Source organism: Malaya genurostris, chromosome 2 (assembly GCF_030247185.1).
Source record: "Malaya genurostris strain Urasoe2022 chromosome 2, Malgen_1.1, whole genome shotgun sequence".
Lineage (NCBI taxonomy): Eukaryota > Metazoa > Arthropoda > Insecta > Diptera > Culicidae > Malaya > Malaya genurostris.
Genome location: NC_080571.1, coordinates 89,350,755 through 89,373,897, shown reverse-complemented (window position 1 = coordinate 89,373,897; position 23,143 = coordinate 89,350,755). Strand labels below are relative to the sequence as shown.

The following is a 23,143-nucleotide window of genomic DNA, read 5'->3' as shown; positions in this document are numbered from 1 at the left end:
ATCCAATATATGTGAGTACAAATTTATTTAAATTTATAATTACTTGCACCCACTCTTCAGAAAAAAAACACAAAAACTACTTAAGATACAATAATCATCAGTTAAATGCATTTGTGGGCCCCTCCCGAAACGAAATCCTGGGTACGGGCCTGACTGGACAGTTATATCGGTTGTGACTGCTCTGAACTGCACTAGAGTAGGAGCGACGCTGTCTATATTGCTTGACACCGCAGCGGGCAAGCTGGAATAGTTATAAGATCATGTACAAAATGAATGTTTTTTATTTAATGTAATTTATAATAGCAAATCGCTTGATAAAAACAGTATTTAGATTATTTAGATTAACTTATGAATTCCGACATACAAATATGATATTCGAAATGTATTGCTACGGCGAAGAAAAACTTATGTATATTGGCATTACATTCCTTTTGTGGATTTTTTCTTTCTGTTTAAACAGACTTCGCAGCCGATTCTTGGTGTACAGAATCATTGCATGACTAGTACTACGACTACGATCCTATTGACACTAAGAACCCTTATGAAACAAGCGTAGTTATGAAAAAAAAACGCAGCGGGCAGCGGTTAAACGCGATTCGATAACCGGAACAATATATATATATATATATATATATATATATATATATATATATATATATATATATATATATATATATATATATATATATATATATATATATATATATATATATATATATATATATAAATATTTATATAAATATTTATATAATACATTATGCACCAAACCTCTACAAATTCGTGCCACCATCCCGGCTGGAAATCAAAGCATTAGTTAACACTGCTTTTCAGCTTTGCTCACTGAACCGCTTCCTTCCAACGAGAGTGCGGAGAAACAAAAAAGAATACAGAAAAACCATCAGCATAGCGGACCAAAACTTCCATGTGTATGTCTCCATACACCGCGTGAGAACAGACATAAAACGAATTTCAACGTTGAGCCTTGTTGGTGGATGTCTCACGAAAGCTGAAGAATTTGAAAAGAGAAACTGTTCTTTATGGTAAGCCATTCTCTGAATGAAGAGAGTAGAACAGCTACCGATAAGAGCATACGGGTACATCCACGAGAGAAAATGTCATGAGATCTATGACATTTTTATCCGCTGCAGTCACGGCAAAGTTCATTCGGCGACAGCTACCATTTGTGCGGTTTGACTGTCCGCTGTTTCGTGTCATTCTCCAGTACCGTTCGCAACCCTGGTTGTGGCTTCGAATTACGCTAATGCAAAGATGTTTTTGCCCAAGCCAAGATAATATTCATTTGCGCGTTGTGTAGAAACGAACTAAACGGTCGTTCCATTCGAGCGTACATAGCTGATCAAAATTAAAATTTGTCTTCTACAGCATCAGTGACACCGAATGACATAAATTAGCAGATTGTCTGGTATTGTTGAGGTTCTCAGTAAAAAAAGTTGACTCTCTTGCAACTACTTCTACACCGGAGCCCTCAACATCTCGTGATTTGAGAACACCCTTATGGCCTAATTCTACAAGAAAGCGTCGTCGTGTCGATAATAATACCCCGTCTACAATCCCAGCCGTTGATCGTGGTACTAATACTGCTAACTTTGGTGACCTTTCCGTTACTTTCATCACTCCGGCACCACTTTTATCACTACTCTCTGTCATACCAGAGACTCGGTTGATTCACATTGATCAGATGCTTAAGCTTGACTCCTCTGGTAGAAAATAGAAGCTAAGTTACTAGAAGATTTCTGCTTGCTTACATGACTCTCTGTCACGTCTCAACTTTTCGTTGTTATCCCTTGAGTACTATAATTCTAAAATTTTCATTGCCTGTTGCTACCAAATCGTCTCTGGTTAGTTGCTTTTAGTATTTTCATTTATAGGGTTTCGACGCACTAAGTATTTTTTTTACCTTAATAGGTGCCTTTTCAATACGTCCAGCAAAGTAATATCATAATTACGATTTCCATCTGATGTGAATCTCATCATCAGGTTCCGATTTGTTCTGGTTCTGATGTTTGACTTTACTCGGGTATCCAACTCTCTGTTAAACTCTTACACTGAAAAAAATTGATTAATAATTTTGAATATTATTTTCGAAATAATACCTTTGATGAAATTTAGTCCCAAGATAGGTAATTATGTTTTCTACTGATCCTTCATACATTGTAAGATGGGTGTTGAAGTGAGGTTATGTCACAAAATCTTGAGAGCTAACACTGTTTACCGTTGATGTAAGCTCCAAGGATTTTAGAGTTTTAACTATTTTATCGATAGGGTATGATATTCTTTTTATATTTTTATACACTGAATTCGATAGTTTTAAGCAGCTAATTTAGTGTTTCAAACAACAAAGTACACTTTTTTATATGAAGCACTTTGTACTGCAGAAAACGATATTATAGAAATGTTTGCCTTTGACATTCATTCTTGTATGGCTCCATCGGACGTCGATGACAATTTAGTCGATCGTTTAGCAGTAATGGGTACATTGAAGGGAAACAATTTTTGTTCTAGCTAAAACCATTTTCTTTTCAAGCTGACATTTTTTTAAGTGTCTTTTCATAGAAAACTAAATTAAACTGAAAGTCATAATTATCCAAGAATCCAATGGAGGAGGTTTAGGAGGTTTAGGAGGTTTTACAAAATGCTCTATCTCTAGTTGTCCGATATTTGCAAAAATATCGGACTGGTCGAGAAACAGTTTTAGTTAGAAAAACTTTTTATTGTTGAATGTTCCTATTTTGCTAAAGGAACTTTCAACGTTGGGGAAGAGATAACCTATCTTGGGAGAAAATTCTTCAAATAAAAAATGGTGTTGGTTTTGTAAGTCGGCTTTTGATTTTTAGAATCGATTTTCTTCCAGAGTTGGATTCGATTAGTAATTTTTCAATATTTTATTCGGGAATATGACTAATTTTCTGTGTGACGAAGAGCAAGTAAGATTTCTCCCCTCGCACTGATAACGAATGCTCTTCTCTTTCACACATATGTTATATAAAGTGTGTACGCATCATGAGAGCGAGAGTTTTTTTTTCAACTCTAGCATTCGATCACACTAAATTGCTAGACCAGAGCTCCGAAATTCTCTGAGGTGGATGAAGATATTTTCTCCGAAGTGTGCACGCCGGTGAGGACTCTGATGTACGGTTCTCATAAGAGAAGCGTGGGGCACGCATATTCAGCAAAAGCGTAATTTATCGTTAAAGTTTAGTTTTACTTTGCCGCGAAAAAGATTGTTATAGCAAGGCCATTGTTACCTTCACAGAAGTGTTCGCTTACTAGCACGCACCAGTAGTCACATGGGTGTATTTAGGCGAGAGCGCATGAGAGCGATTAATGCGAAGAGAATGTGTTTCACTCGCGCCAGCTGCTTTAACCACAAGCACACACTCAAATTCAGCCTACTCGACACTGAGAAGACGTGCGCTTTCCTCTTTGTGTGATGTTTCGCTTTGTGCATCCCCTGTGTAGACAAGAATTTGACACCAGCGTGTATCACTCTGGTTAAATGCCATAACTGATTTTGTGTACATAACTCCCCCGGTAACCAATAAGCACATACTTTGTGTGATGTTTCGCTTTGTGCATCCCCTGTGTAGACAAGAATTTGACACCAACGTGTATCACTCTGGTTAAATTCCATCACTGATTTTGTGTACATAACTCCCCCGGTAACCAATAAGCACATACTAATGCCGCATTATGAAAGCAAATAATCAGTAATTGGCATTTCAATCGCACTTGTGACTGAATTAAGACCGACTTTGGCAAAATATACGGTTATTCATAGATTATGCTTATTTACGGCTGGTGTAAATTCTGAAAGCTGAAGTCTGATTGATTTACAACAGATGAGCTTTCAGATTGCAGTTATTTAGCTATAAGTAGTTTTGGTGCTCATAATAGGCCATTTTAATGCCATTATTAGTGCTAACTGGTTACCTGGGTAGTACAATAGTTTTTTGTAGGACTTGTCATTTTGCGACAATAGCTATTTGAAAAGAAATAACGACAAAGCTCACTTTTTTCGTAAGACAATTTGGACCAATTTTGGAAAAACAAAGTATTCAAAGTGGCATTTTTATTAAAATTAAAATTTATGAGGGGAGGGTGCTACTTACCCCGAGTACGATTTGGTGTGAAATTCATTTAATCGAATCTTACACTGCAAAAAATCGATTTCAAAAATTCAACGTCGATTTACAAAAATAAACACCATTTTCGATTTGAGTTGAATTAGTTTTCCAACAAACGTTCACATATTGCAAAATGAGAACTTGCTAGAAAAAATGTATATACCTTTTTTATAAATATAAAAAATAGATAAAGCATTCGCACAAACTTTGAAAAACTTTTCCGAGGCCGATTTTCATATACAAATGGATTCAGCTCGATGAACTGAGCAAATGTCTGTATGTGCACTTCAACAAAATTTGAATTTTACTGGTGACTTAATCCGTCATACGATGTAATTCATAAAGACCTAATTTGTCAAATGACGGAAAATTTTATTTGTAACTTGCATTCTGCTAGCAGATGCGACTGTATGAATTTAAATGCACCTTTTACCAGCCAAGCAGATGCATGCTTCTGTGGCTCAGTCGATTAACAGACGTACTTGCGACCCAATGATTCTTGGTTCAAGTCGCAGCGGTTGCTATCAGTATTCTTTATTTTTATTTCAATGAATTTCATGTCATGGAGTTTTAGACACAATATTAAATATTCTTCCACGTAAATTTGCGTGAACTGCGACGCTCCATTTATGTGCATCTAATAAGATGTAAAATCACAGGATTTTTTAAAGTGTGTGTGTTCAAAATTAAGAAGCTTGTTTCTCAAACATGGCTGAACCGATTTTGACCAAATCAGTTGCAAATGAAAGACCTTCCAGGAAGTATTTACGTTATGATTCTTGTTTTTAGATTTTATGATTACCGAGTTATCTAAACTTTTATCTTAAAAATTGCAGTTTTTTTTGACAATATCTGTCACAATTGCCCTTGAAATCGGAAAAATGTTCCAAATTTGTATACCTTATCGTAATACCAATCAAATGAGTCGTAGATCAATTCGTTCACGAACATATTTTTTCGTCATACACAGTTCAAAAATATCTTGTGATTTTACATCTCATAACATGCACATAAATGGAGCGTCTTATTTCACTCAAATTTATATTCAAGAATATGTAAAATTATGTGATTTGAAAATTACATGACTTGAAATCGAATGAAATAAAAAACAAAAGATCGATAGAAACAGCGCGAGTTGTACCGAGAAACATTAGCTTGCTAAGCACGACAGTTATTGACTGAGCCATAGAAGCACATATCTGCTCGATGAATTATTGATGCATATAAATCCTCATAGCGGCTAATGATAGCCAAATGAAAATTACACTCGGAGCCTGTAAAATTCTGTGCGAATGGAATATTTAGTCTTTTGACAAGTTAAGTTGTTTTGAACTGTGTCATTTGTAGAATTACGTCACTTGTAAAATTCTTAATTTTTTTCTGTGTATCCCAATAGTTGGAGTTTTGAACGAAGCACGCTTGGAATCAAAATTATCACACCAAAAAAATTTGAATTTTACAGGTGACTTAATCTCTTACACGATGTAATTCATAAAGACCTAATTTATCAAATGACGGGAAATTGCATTTGTAAAGACTTAATGTTGGATCAGCATAAATTTTACTGGCTTCAACTGTAATGTGCATTCGGCTAATGGGTGCGACTGTGTGAATTTTAATGCACCTTTTAAAAGCCAAGCACTTGTGTGCTTCTGCGGCTCAGTCGATCAACGGAGGTACGTTGTGACGCAATGATTCTCGGTTCCAGTCACGGCGGTTGCTATCAGTATTTTTTTTTATATTTCAGTGAATTTCATGTCTTGGAATTTTCCATTAACACTTTGTTACTTTTTTATACGTAAGTTTGCGTGAACTGCGACGCTCCATTTATGTTAGAGATGGTACGGGTATTGTTCGTGTTCGGGTACAGAAATAGATTCGTTTGTCGGGTTCTGGACGGGTACGGGGGCCGATTATTTAAAATTTTCAACAGGTTCGGGTTGGTTGGGTTTCGAGATTTTTTTTCAGGTACGGGTCGGGTACGCGTAAGATTTTTGTTTTCGATTGGATACGGGTCGGGTTCGGGTTTAAAAAATGTTTACTTGACCATTTCTTATTTATGTGCATCTTACAAGATGTAGATTCACAGGTTTTTATCAAAGTGTGTTTAAAATAAGTCAGAATGCAACAAATATACCGTTTGGGGATTAATCTTGTTTGTGCTAGGGAACATAAACAATTTCATTATCTGTACGTTTCAGCTTAGACTCTTTATTATTTATTAGTGTATTGCAAGTAGCAGTAAATTTACGTCTGCCTAGTAGTTTATGTTGAACTGCACTGATAAATCTAAGACGAAACGTAAAGATAATAAATATACGTTAGATCATCTGTAAATGTGAGTCATTTTTTATGTTCGAATATGTCGGTCTCAGAAGACGTAAATTTACACGATTTTTTCTAGGTGTGTTTTTATTTCAATGAAGCAATCGATGATGAGTCTCTCTAGTCACTTTCTGTTGAATCCTAGATCGGTTCAGCCGTCTACGAGAAAAATAAGTTACACAATTTTAATTTCGTTGTACAAATCATCCTGTAATTCCGGAACCAGAAGTCGGATCCTAACGTAATTCAGGAACTTTGTTTTTGAGCATACGACTTATCATATGAACCTGAGTTTGTAGAAAACGGTTGAGTAATCTCCGAGTAAATTGAGTGAAATTATTTTTCACTCACGCATTTGCTGATCTCGACGAACTGATTCGAATGGTATACGGGTGTAATGTTCTTCCAGCATTTATTGCCGTAAGTAGTATAGATCAATATAATTATGAAATTACTTTCAACATGAAAAAGCTGCATTCATCTGGTTTACATAAGTCATATTCGAACGATTATGTTGCCAAAAACGAACCGTGCTAAAATTGGCCCGAGGCAAAATATTATGAAAAAGGATCCTGCACACACAGTCTTTTAGGTACTTAGGAACAATTGTATGTTACAGTATTAAAAATCGTGTTTCCCGCAGCTCTCAAGCATTGCTTTGTCATGCAGCGCTCAAAACTCTTACAACTGGAACTGACTTACCCAAAAATATCGATTTTTCCGTTAAAAATGGACGGATTTTGACAATCTATGGCTTGTTGGACAGCTATTACCGTTTGGAATCTAAGTCTAAAGACAAGGTCAATTGTGACAGATATTGAAAATTTTGACATAAAACTTTTTATAACACAACACAACAACACATTTACACAGTTCGTCGAGCTGAATCGATTGGTGACCCAATCGCTCATACAATACAATTCATTAAGACTTAATTTGTTAAATGGCAGAAAATTTCATTTGTAATGATTTGTTGTTGGATTAGCATAAAATTTTGCTGATTTCAACTGTAATTTGAATTCGGCTAGCAACTGCGACTGTATAAATTTCGTTACCCATTTACCAGCCAAGCAGATGTGTGCTTCTGTGGCTCAGTCGATTAACGGACGTACTTTCTGATCCCGTAATTCTCGGCTCAAGTCGCGATGACCGCTATCAGTATTTTGATTTTATTTCAATGAGTTTCATGTCACGGAATTTTACAATCACACAATGTTACATTTTCTTGCACGTAAATTTACGTGAACTGCGACGTTCCATCGTATGTTCGAGCCCCGACCTGGAAGGATTCTTAGTGTCAGTAGGATCCATAGTACTAGCCATGAAATGATTCTGTACGCTAAGAATCGGCTGCGAAGTCTGTTGAAACAGAAAGGCCAAATTCCACGGAAGTAATGTATGTAATGCCAAGACTTTGCTTTGCTTTGCGACGTTCCATTTATGTGCATTTTATAAGATGTAAAATCACAGGGTTTTCTCGAAGCGTGACCAAAATGTATCTGAATTCAATAAATATACGTTAGATTAACTGTAAAGGTGAGTCATTTTTGACGGTCGAATATGTCGGTCCCAGAAGACGTAAATTTACACGATTTTTTCTAGGTGTGTGTTTATTCTAATAAAACAATCGAGGACCAGTCTTTCTAGTCACAATTTTTTAGAGACACATGAATATTGATGCAAGCACATGTGGATCGATCAAAAAAAGTATCACCTCACTACTAGGTGGATTATGTACGCTTTTAACTGAAACTTTTTCTCGTCCAATCTAATACTTTTTGAAAATATTGAGCATCGTGAGCGATATAGTATTCTGAAAAATCTCCGAACAAATTGAGTTTCGTTGGATTCTTGGATGAAAGTCAGAATTCAGTTTGGACAAATTAAACCTTTAAAGTTCCCATCTTGCAACGTATGAACGGTTGGAAGGGAATTTCCTATTTTGAGAAAAAAAATAATGAATATCAAAAATTTTGTTTTTTTTGATAATCGATTTAAAGTTTTCAAATTCATTTAGGGATTAACTTTGTTTGTGCTAGGGCACATGACAAATTTTATTATCTTTACGTTATGTCTTAGACTTGTCAGTGCATAACAGTTTATGTTGAGCTGTTATGCCACTTGCATTTCAACGTCTGCCTAGCGGTTTATGTTGAATTGCAGGTGGCATAAAAGTTCAACATTAACAGTTATGCAATGACGTGTCTAAGACGAAACGTAAAGATAATTTTAAAATTAATATTTTTTAGTGTAGGATATGGTTTGCCATTTTTTCAGTGTTTTTATTGAAAAATTTGACTGATTTTGGACAAAGCACTAGTAAAAAGTGTATTTTTAGAGTGTTACAACTTATTTTTTTTAACACAGATATTTAAATTTTGGCCAAAAGTTTGATGCATTTAAAGAATCAATTCATGAAAATCAGCATGATATTGTAACGGGGCCCTTTTCACCGGGACGTTGGCTTCATCTTCATTAAAAAAAAAATTATCAATGGTGCTTCCAGTGTTGAATACCGCACCAAAACCCATAAAATGGCATCTCATCAGTGAACACAATTTTGTGGTTAAAAACGTGTTTTATCCACCTAGCAGTGAGATGATACCTATTTTTATCAATCCGCATGTGTTTTTTGCATGAATATTCTTCGGTGTTTAAGTTTTCATGACATTATTTTAATGACCCTCGTTTTAAGCGACAATTTGAGATTTTAATCACTCATTACTCTGTAATGTCGAAACTGCAAATCGGATCGAATTTGAATCTAGAAGTGTGATAATCGATTAAACATGCCATGATATGTAAGTTCCACTCTAGAGTTTACGGTAATTTAAGGTACTTCCAGAGCCGGTATTCAGGAACCAGCATAACCCAAACCGATTCGTATGGCCATATGACGAATAAATTACAACAGTTTTGAGTTCAACTTTGAAGCTTTTCGGGATTGTCATCTTCTATATCGGTTTGAATTTTAAAAATTCATCATCATGTAATTCGAGAACCGGAAGTCATAATTGGATAAAATAATTAATTTTGGTATATAAGTTTGTTTTAATTAAAATTTTTGTTTCTGAAATTTGATTAGGCTTTTTTTGAGAAAACGATTGAGCTTTGAGAAACGATTTTATACTGGAACCGGAATTCTAAAAGCGGTATGGCCGAAGTCAGATAAATTCACCTGAGTAGCTGTACACTTTACATTTGTTTCAAAACATTTGAAAATCAGTTAAGACATCACTAAAACTGAAAAAAGTTAATTTTTTTATCGACTATCCAAATCTGCTAACCCGATAAACCTGATTAAATTATGTGGAATAGACATTTTTATACAATCCCCGAAACCGGAAGTTGGATCTGACAGAAAAGCAAGATGTTTTATAGAACTTTGAAACTTTTCATTTGAATCTTAGATGATTCTTAGATTTCATTTGCATCTTAGATCGGTTCAGCCATCTTCAAGAAAAATGAGTTACACAATTTTGATTTCGTTTCACATATCATCCTGTAGTTCCGAAACCAGAGGTCGGAACCAAACATAATTAAGGAACTTTGTTTGGGAGCATACGACTTTTCGTATGAATCTGAATTTGTAGAAAAGAAATTTTCCGAGAAAATTAATTGAAGTTATTTGTCACACACGCATTTGCTGATCTCGACGAACTGATTCGAATGGTATATGGATGTTATGTTGTTCCAGCATTTATTGCTGTAAGTAGTTTAAAACAAAATAATTAAAAAAAATTCTGCCATCATCTGGTTTATATATGTCATATTCGAACGATTATGTTGCCAAAAACGAGCCGTGCCAAAATCGGTACGAGGCTAAATGTCATGAAAAAGAATGCTGTACACAATCCTTTTGGTTCTTAGAAACAATTGTATGTAACAGTATAAAAAATCGTGTTTTCCGTTGCTCCCAAGCATTTCTTTGTCATACAGCGCTCAAAACTCCTACTGCTGGAATAGGGGGAAAAGTCGCTTACAGAAAAATTTCGATATCTCCGTTAAAAATGGACGGATTTTAACAATCTATGGCTTGTTGGATAGGTATTACCGTGCGGAATCTAAGTCTGAAAACATATTCTGTTTTCAAGGTCAATTGTGACAGATACTGTCAAAAAACTGAAAATTTTGACATAAAACTTTGTATAACTCAAAAAGTAAACATCCGATCTCAAAACCATTCAATAGCGTTTTGGGTGACGGGGAGACCTTTCATTTGCGACTAGTTTGATGAAAATCGGTCCAGCCAGCTCTGAGATCTCGACCTCTTAGTTGACAACACACATACGGACACACACACATACACACACACACACAGACATTTGCTCAGTTCGTCGAGCTGAATCGATTGGTATATGTCATTCGGCCCTCCGGGCCTCGGAAAAATTGTCGAAAGTTTGAGCGAATTCTATACCTATTTTTTATATATATAAAAATAGGTAAAACGGAGCTTAGCCCACCGAGCTAGCGTTCGACGCTAACCTTATCTAAGCGTTTTCAAATCCTGAGTCAACTGGATCTTGTATGGACACATCTTTGTTGGAATTGGTAATTTTCAAATGTAACCATATGAAGGAATGAATATATGTACTTTGGACAGATGATTTAACCTGTTTCAATTAGGTTGAGTGATTGTAGAACGAATTTAGTTCAAGTTCAACATATTCAATCAACTACTCCCGGATAGTTTCTCGATTAAAAATTTCACTTTAATCCCTAAATGTTTCGCTCGTAATGAAACACTTCTGAGTTTTGTAGGGACAGATGAATGAAAATGTTAAATGATTCTAGTAGTAAATTATTAAAGTGTACTGAAGACCAAGCGTTTGAAAAAATGATGATTAGAACGCACATTAATGCTTATTTTACAGATGTATAGTTCGTTTAAACAGGAGTTGATTATCAATTAATTGACATAAATTTAAGTTGACGTACTGTGTTTTTCTTCCAAACGTAAATAATTTCCCGAATATTTTGAAATCCACTCAACAGAAGTAGGATCCGAAAAGTATCCTATTCTGTTCACCAACAGATGCACAACGACCATCCAACCACATGTAGCTAATATCCTCTCGTTCGAACTTTATGTAATTGCAGAAATAAAGACGACACCGAAATGGTCTCCAAAGTAATTAGTTTTGATGAGGTTGTTAAAACATCAATTGAAACATTCCGTAACACATTCGGTACCGATCCCGACATTGCCGCATGTGCACCGGGCCGTGTCAACTTAATTGGAGAGCACGTGGACTACAACGATGGCTACGTCCTGCCGATGGTGAGTACGGTTCAAGTCCTTATGTAAGTAAGTATCAAGCACACACACACACATACGCACCCACACCCTCATACGACTCGTTACGACCGGTGATGATGTCGTTCGATCAAGTACGACAGTTCCCAGTCCCTCTCCGGCACCGGTTACGGTTGTGTGGAATCAGAGGTACAATCGAATGGAGCCTTGTTCGGGGAATGGTTACTACCTCCGGTTACCGGTATGGGAAAGAGCAACAAAATATTATCAGCATCGTTTGCTTTTCTGTTAGATTGTCACATTTCATCACCTCGTCTCGATTCCCAGTAGTGCATTACATTTAAACTTTCCAGTGACGCCACAAGCCGACCAGGTTACGAAGCTTGATGAAAGAAACATTTCCGGTGAACAAACAGACGCTTCCCAACATATCGACCAGTGAATGATGGATTGTATAGAAAGTTGCAGGATGTTTTGATATCATTTTTCAATATCGATTATCCCTCTTTACTACTCGTTCCCCACTTATCGTTAACATTCCGATCCAGATAATATTCAATAACAATCGATGACGACGTTGCACTTAACTTTTTTTTCGCACATTATGCTTATCAAGTCAGTATTCGGAGTGATTGATAAAGCAAACTTTTCGGAGAAAACCTTTAAAAAATTTCTAAATTTCGATTGATAATCTCTGAAAAAGAGTTCCGTTTTGTATACAGTCAATATATCATTTACCAACATCTTACAAAAATTGTACAGTTTGGGGTTTGAGCGGTTAATAAAAACTAAACCGGTTTTGAGTAAAAATTAAGTTTCCTTAAATTCCACTATGAAGAATTTATACTATTTCGTTATAATACTAACTTAATAGTAACAGACAGATACTAGTATTTCGAATGCTATTTGCACTCATTATCAGTGTATCAGTTTAAAACAGTAAACTAGACTTCTTTTTTTCAAAACGGCCATTATTTATTCTCCCAAATCTTTTTCATCCCCCTCAAAATAATCGCCCCCGGCCAAAATTCACTTGTGCCAACGTTTTTTTTCCAAACCTCAAAACAGTTATTTGGGTCAATTTTCGGAATAGCCTTCAATGCGCTTTACCTTTCACGTCTTCAATTGACTCAAAACGGTTTCCCCGAAGTCACACGGAGCTAAATCAGACGAATACGGTGGTGCCGGTACGATATTGGTTGAAAACCAAAAGTTATCGGCCCATAATTTCGGCCTCTTTTTTCGAATAGCTACGTGCAATTGACGCATAACATTCAGCAACTCTTTGTTGGAAGAATTCGGAGTGCACCACACCGCGATAATCAAAGAAAACTGTCAACATTGCCGTCGTGGACGTGGTCCGTCGTCAAATTCCGCACGTCCTTTTTGAACAACTCGTACCTATAAAAAACACTTGCTCGCGACAAACAATTATCACCGAAGGCTTTTAGAAACATTCTGAACGGTTTGGCAGCAAAAATTTGAATCCGCACATTCAATTTAATGGCATTTCTTCGTTGAATAATTTTACTCATTGCAAAAATCACCGATTGTACTTTTGATACTTCAGAAAGACAGACAATGTCACTGACACTCATACTAACCTTGAAAAAAAAACAAATTTCGAAATATAATTCAAAAGTCTTACTTCTTTTTGTCCACAGTAGTATGTTTCATGTGAAATTTCCGAAATAGTACTTCATTTTTATCGATTTTATTATGAGTTATTTGTAGTCCTTGTGCGGAAACGAATGATCAAATTTCACAAAAGACATTTTTGGAAAAGAATCACCCAGAGGAGGCAGGACCTGCATTCTTCTGCAATTTGAGCATACGGGATTTCCGTTTCCGCCACCCTGAGCAATAGGCTATTAGAATCAGTTTTTTTGCAATGACTGAGCGGAAACATATTTTGGAGAATCCAAATGAATGAAAAACTAACAGAAAAGATGATTTATTGGAAAAAGATACGCTCAGAGACAGGACTCGAACCTGTGTTCTTATGCATTCCGTGCATACGCGCTACCATTTCACCACCCTGAACCTTGTTATTAGACACTCTAATACGCAGTTAGACATGGTAGAACGTACATTGAACATGGTCTACATTATGGCCGTCACTCGACCGATACCATACATACAAACAACATCTCATGTTTCCGTTCAGTCATTGCAAAAACTGAATTTAATTATGGCGGCTTTACGTCAAAACCAACTGAAATTAATAAATCGTATTGGAATCAGTTCTAATCTTGTCCGTCTTATGACTGTTAATATCTAACCAGTGATCTCGAAACAAATTTTTTAAATGGGACTAGAATTATTTTGGATTTCAGGTTTCAACAAGGAGCACAAAAGCTTCTGCTGTAAATGGAGTTTTTTTGTTTTTTGTTGTCATTTCCAGCGTGCATTAACCCTCCGTCTGACAGATATTTTTATACCTTCGATGGGTCTGGCACGATTCCTATTTATTTACGTGTATTTTTACGCATTTCGGTGTAAATTAGAACTGTGTTCAGGTTCATTTCTATACAAACCAGGTATATGTCGTCTCTTACATTTCCTACTTGTCATGGCATATGATTTTGTGAAATCTGGTAATATTATAGATATTACACGGAAAAATGGGAATAAAAAAATCCAACAATGCTTTTGTGCGTTTTTATAAATTTTATTGTATAGAAACAAATATTGAATTTACAAAAAGAGATTTTTCATGAAATAAGATCGGAACATTTTTAGGAGTTTATCGTTGTAGTATTTATGCAAGCAAAACATATGTATTGAACCTTTGAACGCTTTTGGAAAATTGGAGATGAACAATTTGAAACAATAAAACGAGTTTTTCGGTGAATATTTTCTGGTTCATGTGAACATATCTTGCAGTCTCTCTTGCATATAAATGTTTCGGCACCGACGCTTGTATGATTTTTGGAAGTAAGAACCTTCAGTTACTAATAAATCAGGTGCTTTTAAGAAGTATTTATAATAATATTTATAGCAAAAGTATGTATTGCAAACTTCCGCTTCCGTTAGTAAATAGAGATTTGTTGTTCACGACAAGCAGTGACGGAATTTCACCAGAGTGATACACGCTGGTGTAAGATTCTTGTCTACACAGGGGGTGCAATAAGCGAAACATCACACAAAAAGGAAAGCGTACTTCTTCGCAGTGTCGAATAAACTGAATTTAAGTGTGTGCTTGTGGTTAAAGCAGCTGGTGCGAGTGAAACACATTCTCTTCGCATGAATCGCTCTCACGCGCTCTCGCCTAAATACACCACTGGTGCGTGCTAGTAAGCGAACACTTATGTGATTTATTTTTAAATTTATAGAAGATTATAATGGCCTGGTTATGACAATCTTTTTCGCAGCAAGGAAAAACTAAATTTTAACGATAAATTGATGATAAATTCGCTGAATATGCGTTCCCCACGCTTCTCTTATGCGAACCGTACACCAGAGTCCTCACCAGCGTGCACACTTCGGAGAAAATTTCTTAATCTACCCCAGAGAATTTCAGTGCTAGAGGTGAAAAAGCTCATTAATAATATGTTCACTGGCACTTGTGTCCTATGCGTTCTACTTTCATTCGTAAACTGAGACGCAGATATGATGAATCTAGCAGCCAATACTAACCGAGCACTCGCAAAATAAAGACTCAGGCGTATGGGTGTTTCCGTACCATTTCCTCAGGTTAAGTGATCGTTTACACACTATGTTCAGCAGTGAATGAGCAAAGAATGCTAATAATAGAATAGAAAGAACGCACAAGCAAGAATAAAGACAAACGTACGTTTGTATGTTTATAAATGAACACTTGTATATGTACGATGTGAACTTAAATGGAGGTTAGAATGGAGAAATATAATAAACGCATTAAAAAAATCATAAACATATATTACATTCATTTGGGGGTTTGGAACTTCTTGGGTTCCGGTTTGTGCTAAAGTTCACATGACTAAATTCAATTTTTTCACGTTTTGCATTCAGCTCATAAGTGCATTAGCAGATTATGTTGATCTACTAAGGGGCTGTCCATAAAAGACGATACGCCGCCGGGGGGTGTTTCACAAAACGTGACCTTTTGTGACAGGGGGAAGGGGGGAGGGTTGTTGTAATGTGACGTCCAATATTTTCAATCAGCGCATTTTTGAATACCTAATTAGATTACTGCTTTGCCCTATTTCCTGAGAAAAATCTCCACAACAAACGTTTACATTCTATAGGAAAACGTGTATTTGTTGATGTCAAATCTTCTTCTTGTAAATTCGGAAATGAATGAGGCAGGAAATCATTTCTGTTGTGATCAGCAAAAGTGCACGGAGGGGCGAGTAAATTAATGAATTTTGCCTAATATGAGTAAAAAGAAGACGCCTTCAAACGGTTTAACTTAAGTTATGCACTGACAATTTTAGTCAATGTATATGAGTTTGGAAATATGGATTTTTTAATTTTCGGAAATCTTATGATAGGTAGTAAGCATATGTGAAATATAAACCACACAAAGGACACTGTCAATATTGCAAATTACATAGATTCATAACTAATAAAATTTTAGGAAGTTAATTATAAGGTTAATAAAGTACAGGTTCCCAAATTTCCAATTTTTATCTTGTTGTTTTCTTTATTAGAAACAGCTACAGTGCAAATTTTATACGAAATTATCTATTAGTTCCTGAGATATGGTTGCTCAAAGTGGGACAAGATTTTCAAGCTGGTGTACAGGATAGCTAAAGAACAGCCTAGATCTAAATATTTTTATATCGTAATATAAAGTGTTAAATTTGAATGAAACACCGTTGAGAAAATTAAAAGCCTGTTTTAATCCACCAAGTGGTGTAATGATACCTTTCTCATATCAATGATATTCTCATTGATAATACTGTGGTATTCTATTCAAAATGTTTCTCTTCGATTTTTTAAAGAAATCAAATGGGATTGTTTATGGATTAACTCGTATAACCTACAGAATGAAACAGATCTCTGAACGGTGTGAGTTCCACCCTCTTAGGTACTTCCGGCACTGGAACCCAAGAACCGGTATAATCGATGTTGGTTAAAATGCCCATCAACTAACATGAGCTGGTATGTCTACTAGTTTTTATTCAAATTTGAAGATTTTGTTCAATTTTGACATCGTACTCTAAACGACAGTGTAATTGTTTGTTGAATCCGGAAATATGCAGTAGTTTTTGGTAGGACCATAAGCACTTTCATTTGAACCTAAAATTGGAAATAGGTTCTGCAATTTCAGAGAAAAGTAAGTACCATTCATTTTTGGGTATATGACTATTATCACCTACAGTAACCCACAACCGGAAATCAGGATAGTCGGAACCGGTTTGTTTGGTGGCTTACTGATAATGGCTACCGATTGGAGTAGCTATGAGGCCAGTTTAGTAGAAATTTTAGGGTTTTTGTTTAGTCGCTTTGTGACGGTGTACAATATTTCACACACTTTACCCTATAACTCCGGAACTGGAAGTTGGATCCGGATGAAATTCAGGGGTGGCATCAGGTGGTATCTCGATTCGACTAAAATTTTATCGAATCGACCATGTTTCGTATTATGGTTCTCGATTCCGCCTCGACCATCGAGCTTCGTTCGACTTTACTCAAAGAAGTATTAGATTATCGAGAAGTTTTGGCATTATGAAACTAAAGCAAACGACTAAACTCGATAAGAAAAGAACGAAAGCTTTATTGCTTTCGACTTTGAATTTTTAAATACGTTCCGTTTTATTTAAAGGTAGTTATTGATAGCATTATAGATTTTCATAAACATATTAGTATTTATAAACTTCAGTATAATGCATTGTTTCATATACACTAAGGTCTTTTTTTATGCGGTTTTCACGCGACTTTTTTATACGAATTTTTAGAGTTATGCTGATTTTTTATGCGAATTTTCAGAGCTATGCGGTTTCCTTCCTGCGGTTTCCTTCCTGCGGTTTTTTTTATGCGAAGTTTCAGAGTTATGCGGTTTTTTAAGCGAAGTTTCAGAGTTATGTGGTTTTTTTTATGCGGTTCGTAAACTCGCATAAAAAGGACTTCAGTGTATTGACTGTTTAAAAATCATATTAAATGAAAGCTGCACGGTATTTAATTAATATAACAAGAGTATGTCGAAACTAAACTATGTCCAGTAACCGTAGTTTGTTATCAAATTTCTGGAACCGGTGGACGGAAAACGTTACTAAAAAGAATTGTGGGAAAAAGCGTAGGGAAGTGGGTGATGTTGAAAAAGATTTCCAAATGCAGAAAGTTGAAAATAGAAAAAAATTATTGGCTCAACAATTTCGACTCATTTGTGTTCCATTCAATGTTTGGCATGATAACAACTAAAAATTTTATTTAGATTTTTTTCACCCTAATTTGAATTTCCTTTAATGTTTTTGTGATTTTCTGCGATATGTTAATATTAATAAATAATTTAGATATGGAATATGATTTTGAAGAATTGAGATTGAGCGTTATTTACACATCTAGAAAATTCTTCGTTTTTATTGCTGGATTTAAACATAATTTGATAAATTTTGATCGAAATTGATCATATTTGTCAGCTTGCACGAGTTGTAACATCCAAATAAAATTTTTATGTGTGCAAATAATATAAAATTTTATCCGAAATATACTGGGCAGTTTTCAATTATACGCTTGATGACAATACGTGTATAATGTTTTTTCATATTTATAAGCTTCTATAGGCAGTAATCGATAAACTCAAGTAAATTGATTATTTCCCTAATACCTTCAAAGTATATGGAATATGTCAAAAGCACCACTATTTTACTATCTCGTGATAAACACTCTAATTAGACTCTGCAATAGTACCTAGATAGATTATAAACACTACAATAAATGCTGCAGGATTTAAAAGCCTTTGATTAAAATTACACATATGGACGACGTAAATGTATTAAACTTGCAACAATACATGAAAAACACAGAGTATGTTTTATTATAATTTTAAAAGTTCATCGATAGATTGCTTACAAACTCATACTTAAAAAATTATTTACTCTTTCAAATGGATTGAAAACGTATCGGCATCTCATACGAAAAAAATTGCAGCAAAGAATTCATATTATTCCAAACAAAATTTCGTATTACAAAAAATTTCGTATTACAAAAATTTTCCTTTTTAGTACTCGAACCACATTAATGTAATCGAAAATATCCAAACAATAATTCATAATTTCATTTTTTTCGTGATGTATATGGGTTTGCTTATTTTTATTTGTCAATTCGAACCGCGCCTGTCGAAATCTAGTACCACATTGTTAAGATCTCGATCAAGAAGTCGAAGCCGATACGTAATGCCACAATTCAGTCGAATCGACTTAAAAAATAATCGTTTAGAGAAACTCGATTCGAGATTTATAATGTCAGTCCAGGAGTTTGTCAGAATCGGTTTAGCCATCTCCGAGCATACATGCATACACACAGAAATTGCTAAGCTCGATGAACTGAGTCGAATGCTTTCTGATACATTTTACTAGTCGGTTTTTTTTAGTTATTGCATAACCTTCCTAAGGAGTGTTTTTAAGAGGTATAGGATTAGATTTTCAAAAAACGCACAAATGATTTGAGAATAATGATGATATCTTTATTGAAATCGATAGAACGATCAATATAATTTAATGTTTGAAGATAATATAATGAAAATGTTGGCCGCGGCACCGCTTTAGATGGCCCACGTGAAAGGTTTAATTTTGGCACACTCTCCAACATACTACGGCCAGAACATCGACCGGGATTTCACGAATAAATGCTTCAAAATTTTGCTTCTAGTGCGTCAATCGTTGCTTGTTTATCCTTGTAGATATAAGCTTTAACATGGCCTACAAGAAATAGTCACACGATCTAAGAGGCCAATTTACGAGCCAAAAACGTGAGATAAACTGTTTATCGAAGACGGCTCACAATTTGGTCAGTATTTCGCGTGCCGTGCAGGATGTGGCACCGTCATGTTGAAACCATTTGTCAGGCATATTCAGATCTTCAACTTTTGTGCAAAAAAAATCGTCAATCATCATACGGTAACGCTCGCCATTCACATTAATGTTCCGCTCCTTCGAAGAAGTACGGCCCGATGATGCCACCGGTCCATAATCCACATCAAACAGTGACTTTTTGTGGATGCTACCAATCCAAGGCTTCGGGCTTGTCTTCACTCCTGATGCGGCAATTTTGCTTGTTGACGTATCTCTTCAACCAGAAATGAGCTACGTCGCTGAACACAGTTTTTCGATATTTTTTATCGAAAAACTGTGAATCTTCCTCCAACTTTGCCAGCGTCCATTTACCAAATGTTAGACATTGTCAGTAGATTCAGGATTAAATTATAGACCAAATTGAACAAGTTTGGCCTGTCAAAAACAGTTCTGCCAAAAGAAAACACAGCAGAAAAAATCACCCTCTTCAACCTGAAAAAATGTTCTGAAATAAACAATAGGTTATTAACTAAGCTGTAAATGGAAAATTGTTCGAATCTAAAACAACTGAGCAGCTTTAGCACAATGAAAATATGCCTTATCACACTTAAATAACACATATCTCGTGCGCTTTTGAATGAATGGCAGTAGCCGTTTTTTAGACACTCGTTGACGTAAACTTGTTTATTAGTCGTAGTTGTTTTGCTCTTCAAACCACAACTACAAATAGCAAAGCAAAGTCATGTGTTTTTAGAGAACTTTCAAACTTTGCCACGTTCAGATGTGGTATGCAATTAAAGATGTTGCATTGTCATTTGTTTCGTATTTTTGTGATGTGCACCGTTTTGCACAGCGTATGCGCTTTTGTTGGTTGAGTCCTTCTCGTTTCTGTTCGGGGTTTCCCATCGAGAGTCAACTGATTCCGACAGTGTTTTAAAATGCTGGTCACTGTCAGGCTAGTGCAAAATTTGTTCAAGCCCTTGTTATTCTTTAGATTCAATTTTGAAGGCAGTGATTTCGTGTCTGCAAATCGTACGGTTTTGGTTTTATTTTTATATTGATGATTATTCAGTTCGTGTTCGCATCTCATACGACGCAGTTGAAAGTTACTTACGGTCGATACGACAGAAACAAAGACAATACAGCGTAGTGAACAATAGAGTGTACGAAATGGGCAAATACGATTTAAATAAGCCTGAAACTTGGCCTACAAAACCAAATTCAATTTGTATTGATTTCAAGCGCTTTCCCTAGTATCCGGAATGTCGTACGAGTGGTTCGTATGCAACTACGTAAGGCAATTCCATCTTACATCATTTGTGGGCAAGGTGGGTGTACCATGTAAAACGCTAATTACCTATGAAAATCAGCTGATTACATGTCAATTTTGTGAACAACCTGCACACTATGGTAAACCGTACACTGCAACTGCGAAAAGAACGTCTTCAACCAAAGACAAGATCATCCGTTCAACAGCGGAAGGTAGTGAGCGCAGTACTTCTGTTTCACCATCAAATCAACCAGCAACCGCAATCAATGTACAACAAGGCCCATTTACAGCAACTAGCAACGAGTACAAAACTGCGAATAACTAAGAATAACGAACATAGTGCCACTCAATCATCACAGGATGAAAATGGAATCTCCCCCTTCCCCTAGAAAAATGGTGACAACGAGATCCAAAACGAAACAAATTTTGTTTAGAAAATCAGTTCAATCGGCCACGTAAAGCTAATAGGCCTGAATAAAAATATCTTTTAGAAAAATTAAGATTATTATTATTAAACCGTTCATTTTGGTAGAGGGAGAGAGGTTGGGAGTCGCGAATAAAGATTTTTTTTTATTTAAAAGATATTTTATTCAGGCCTCTTTGCGTACAAGCTTTACGTGGCCGATTAAGCTGAGTTTTTAGATAATTTTTTTTTGTATTGGATCTCGTTGTCCATTCCATTTTCCTCCTGCGAGGATTGAGGGGCAGTTTGTTCGTGGTTCGTCTCGTCATCCATTGCCGTGGTATTGTTGTTGATTTCGTTGCTAGTTGCTGTAGATGCGCCTTGTTGTACATTGTTTGCAGTTTCTGGTTGGTTGGATGGTAAGCTGTTAACTGCAGCTGGTGTACTTTGTTCTATAGGGGTTACGTTGGATGGTTACGTTGAAGGGGATACTTCCCTGTTGTTGGTGACTGTCACAGGTCTACTGGGGTTGCTTGGGGTTGATGTGAAGGAAGCACCGTTGTCCTTTGGTATAGTTGTCTCCTTGTCCGGTTTATCACATGGCTTACCGTAGTGAACAGCTTTTTGGTATGTGGCCATCTGATTGTCATAGGTAACAAGTGATTTGCACGGTATTCTTGCATCCTGACCGAATGTAACATAAGAAGGTATAGGCCTCCTCAAGCGCATGCGTAACACACGTACGCCATTTAGAATACCGGGGAAGAAATTCTTCGACTTTTCTTTTTCGATAGAGAGAATCTCTCCGTATTGGGACATGGTTTTGCGAATATAAGGATCGATGACGCTTGAGGGAAGATCATGCACACGCACTTCTATAGCACTATCTTCCATATATACTGGAATGTTGTACTTGATATTTCCATGCTCCAGATAGTGCACATTATTATTGTCTTTTGCGAATTGAATTGCATCCAACTCTTTATAGAACTGGATATAAACAACATTATTGGTCTTATTGCATTGAAGTAAATTGCACACGTTTAATGTCAAGATGCATTTGCTCCTTAAGCAAACCTTCAAGTTCTCGTATCGAAGGTCGAATTTTGCACTGTCTGAAGTCAACAACAATTGTATTCTTTCGTACCGGCGGTAGCTTTTGTTCGTTTGGTTCACTCATGTCGAGATCGTTCTATTGTTCACTACACAATACTGTACTTGGTTTCTTCTTTCCCGAACGTAAGCGGTTTTGGTTTATCGACTGACTTGGATGAGATGTGAAGCCGAACTGCTATTAAAGATTCTGATATACGCGTACCCTTGACACTGACGAGTCGAAGACGAAATGTGAAGGACACAAAAAAAACTAGAACTCAACAACACGTTAATTAATCTAATAAATTCCGTATAGAAACCTTATCAAAATTCCAAATTTGTCTCCCGCTGAAGCAAAATTCATTTAGTACGTTAATTATTCAATATGTTTAAAAATTCTAATCTTCTTAATTCACTTCGGCCGTCAATCCGTTAAAAAAATTATTATAATGATAGTTCCAGAGTAGTTACTTGAAACACTTGTTCATTGTTTGGTAATGTCCGCACCTTAAAAAGTGTTTAATTATTTTGGGAAGCTCCCGAAATTTCCCTTTTGGACTGATGGGCTTCTGATTATTCGACCGTAACAAATAATAGTAGAGATTTCATGGCTAAACCTGCTACAAACTTGTTGTTCTTCGTTCACCAAAAAGTGGTACAACAGCTATTGAACAGACTAAATCTAATAGATCAAAGTTGCTACCGTAC

General features: G+C 35.9%; 1 protein-coding gene across 3 annotated transcripts in view; it reads left to right on the top strand.

The window, feature by feature from the left end:
* LOC131432016 (galactokinase-like) overlaps positions 1–23,143 on the top strand; it is a 139,025-nt gene that overhangs the window by 66,464 nt on the left and 49,418 nt on the right. For all 3 annotated transcript variants that reach the window (XM_058598040.1, XM_058598038.1, XM_058598039.1), the window contains exon 2: positions 11,571–11,751. In XM_058598040.1, the coding sequence (XP_058454023.1) occupies positions 11,590–11,751 (162 nt within the window). In that variant the 5' untranslated portion in view covers positions 11,571–11,589. The remainder of the gene's footprint in view (positions 1–11,570; positions 11,752–23,143) is intronic.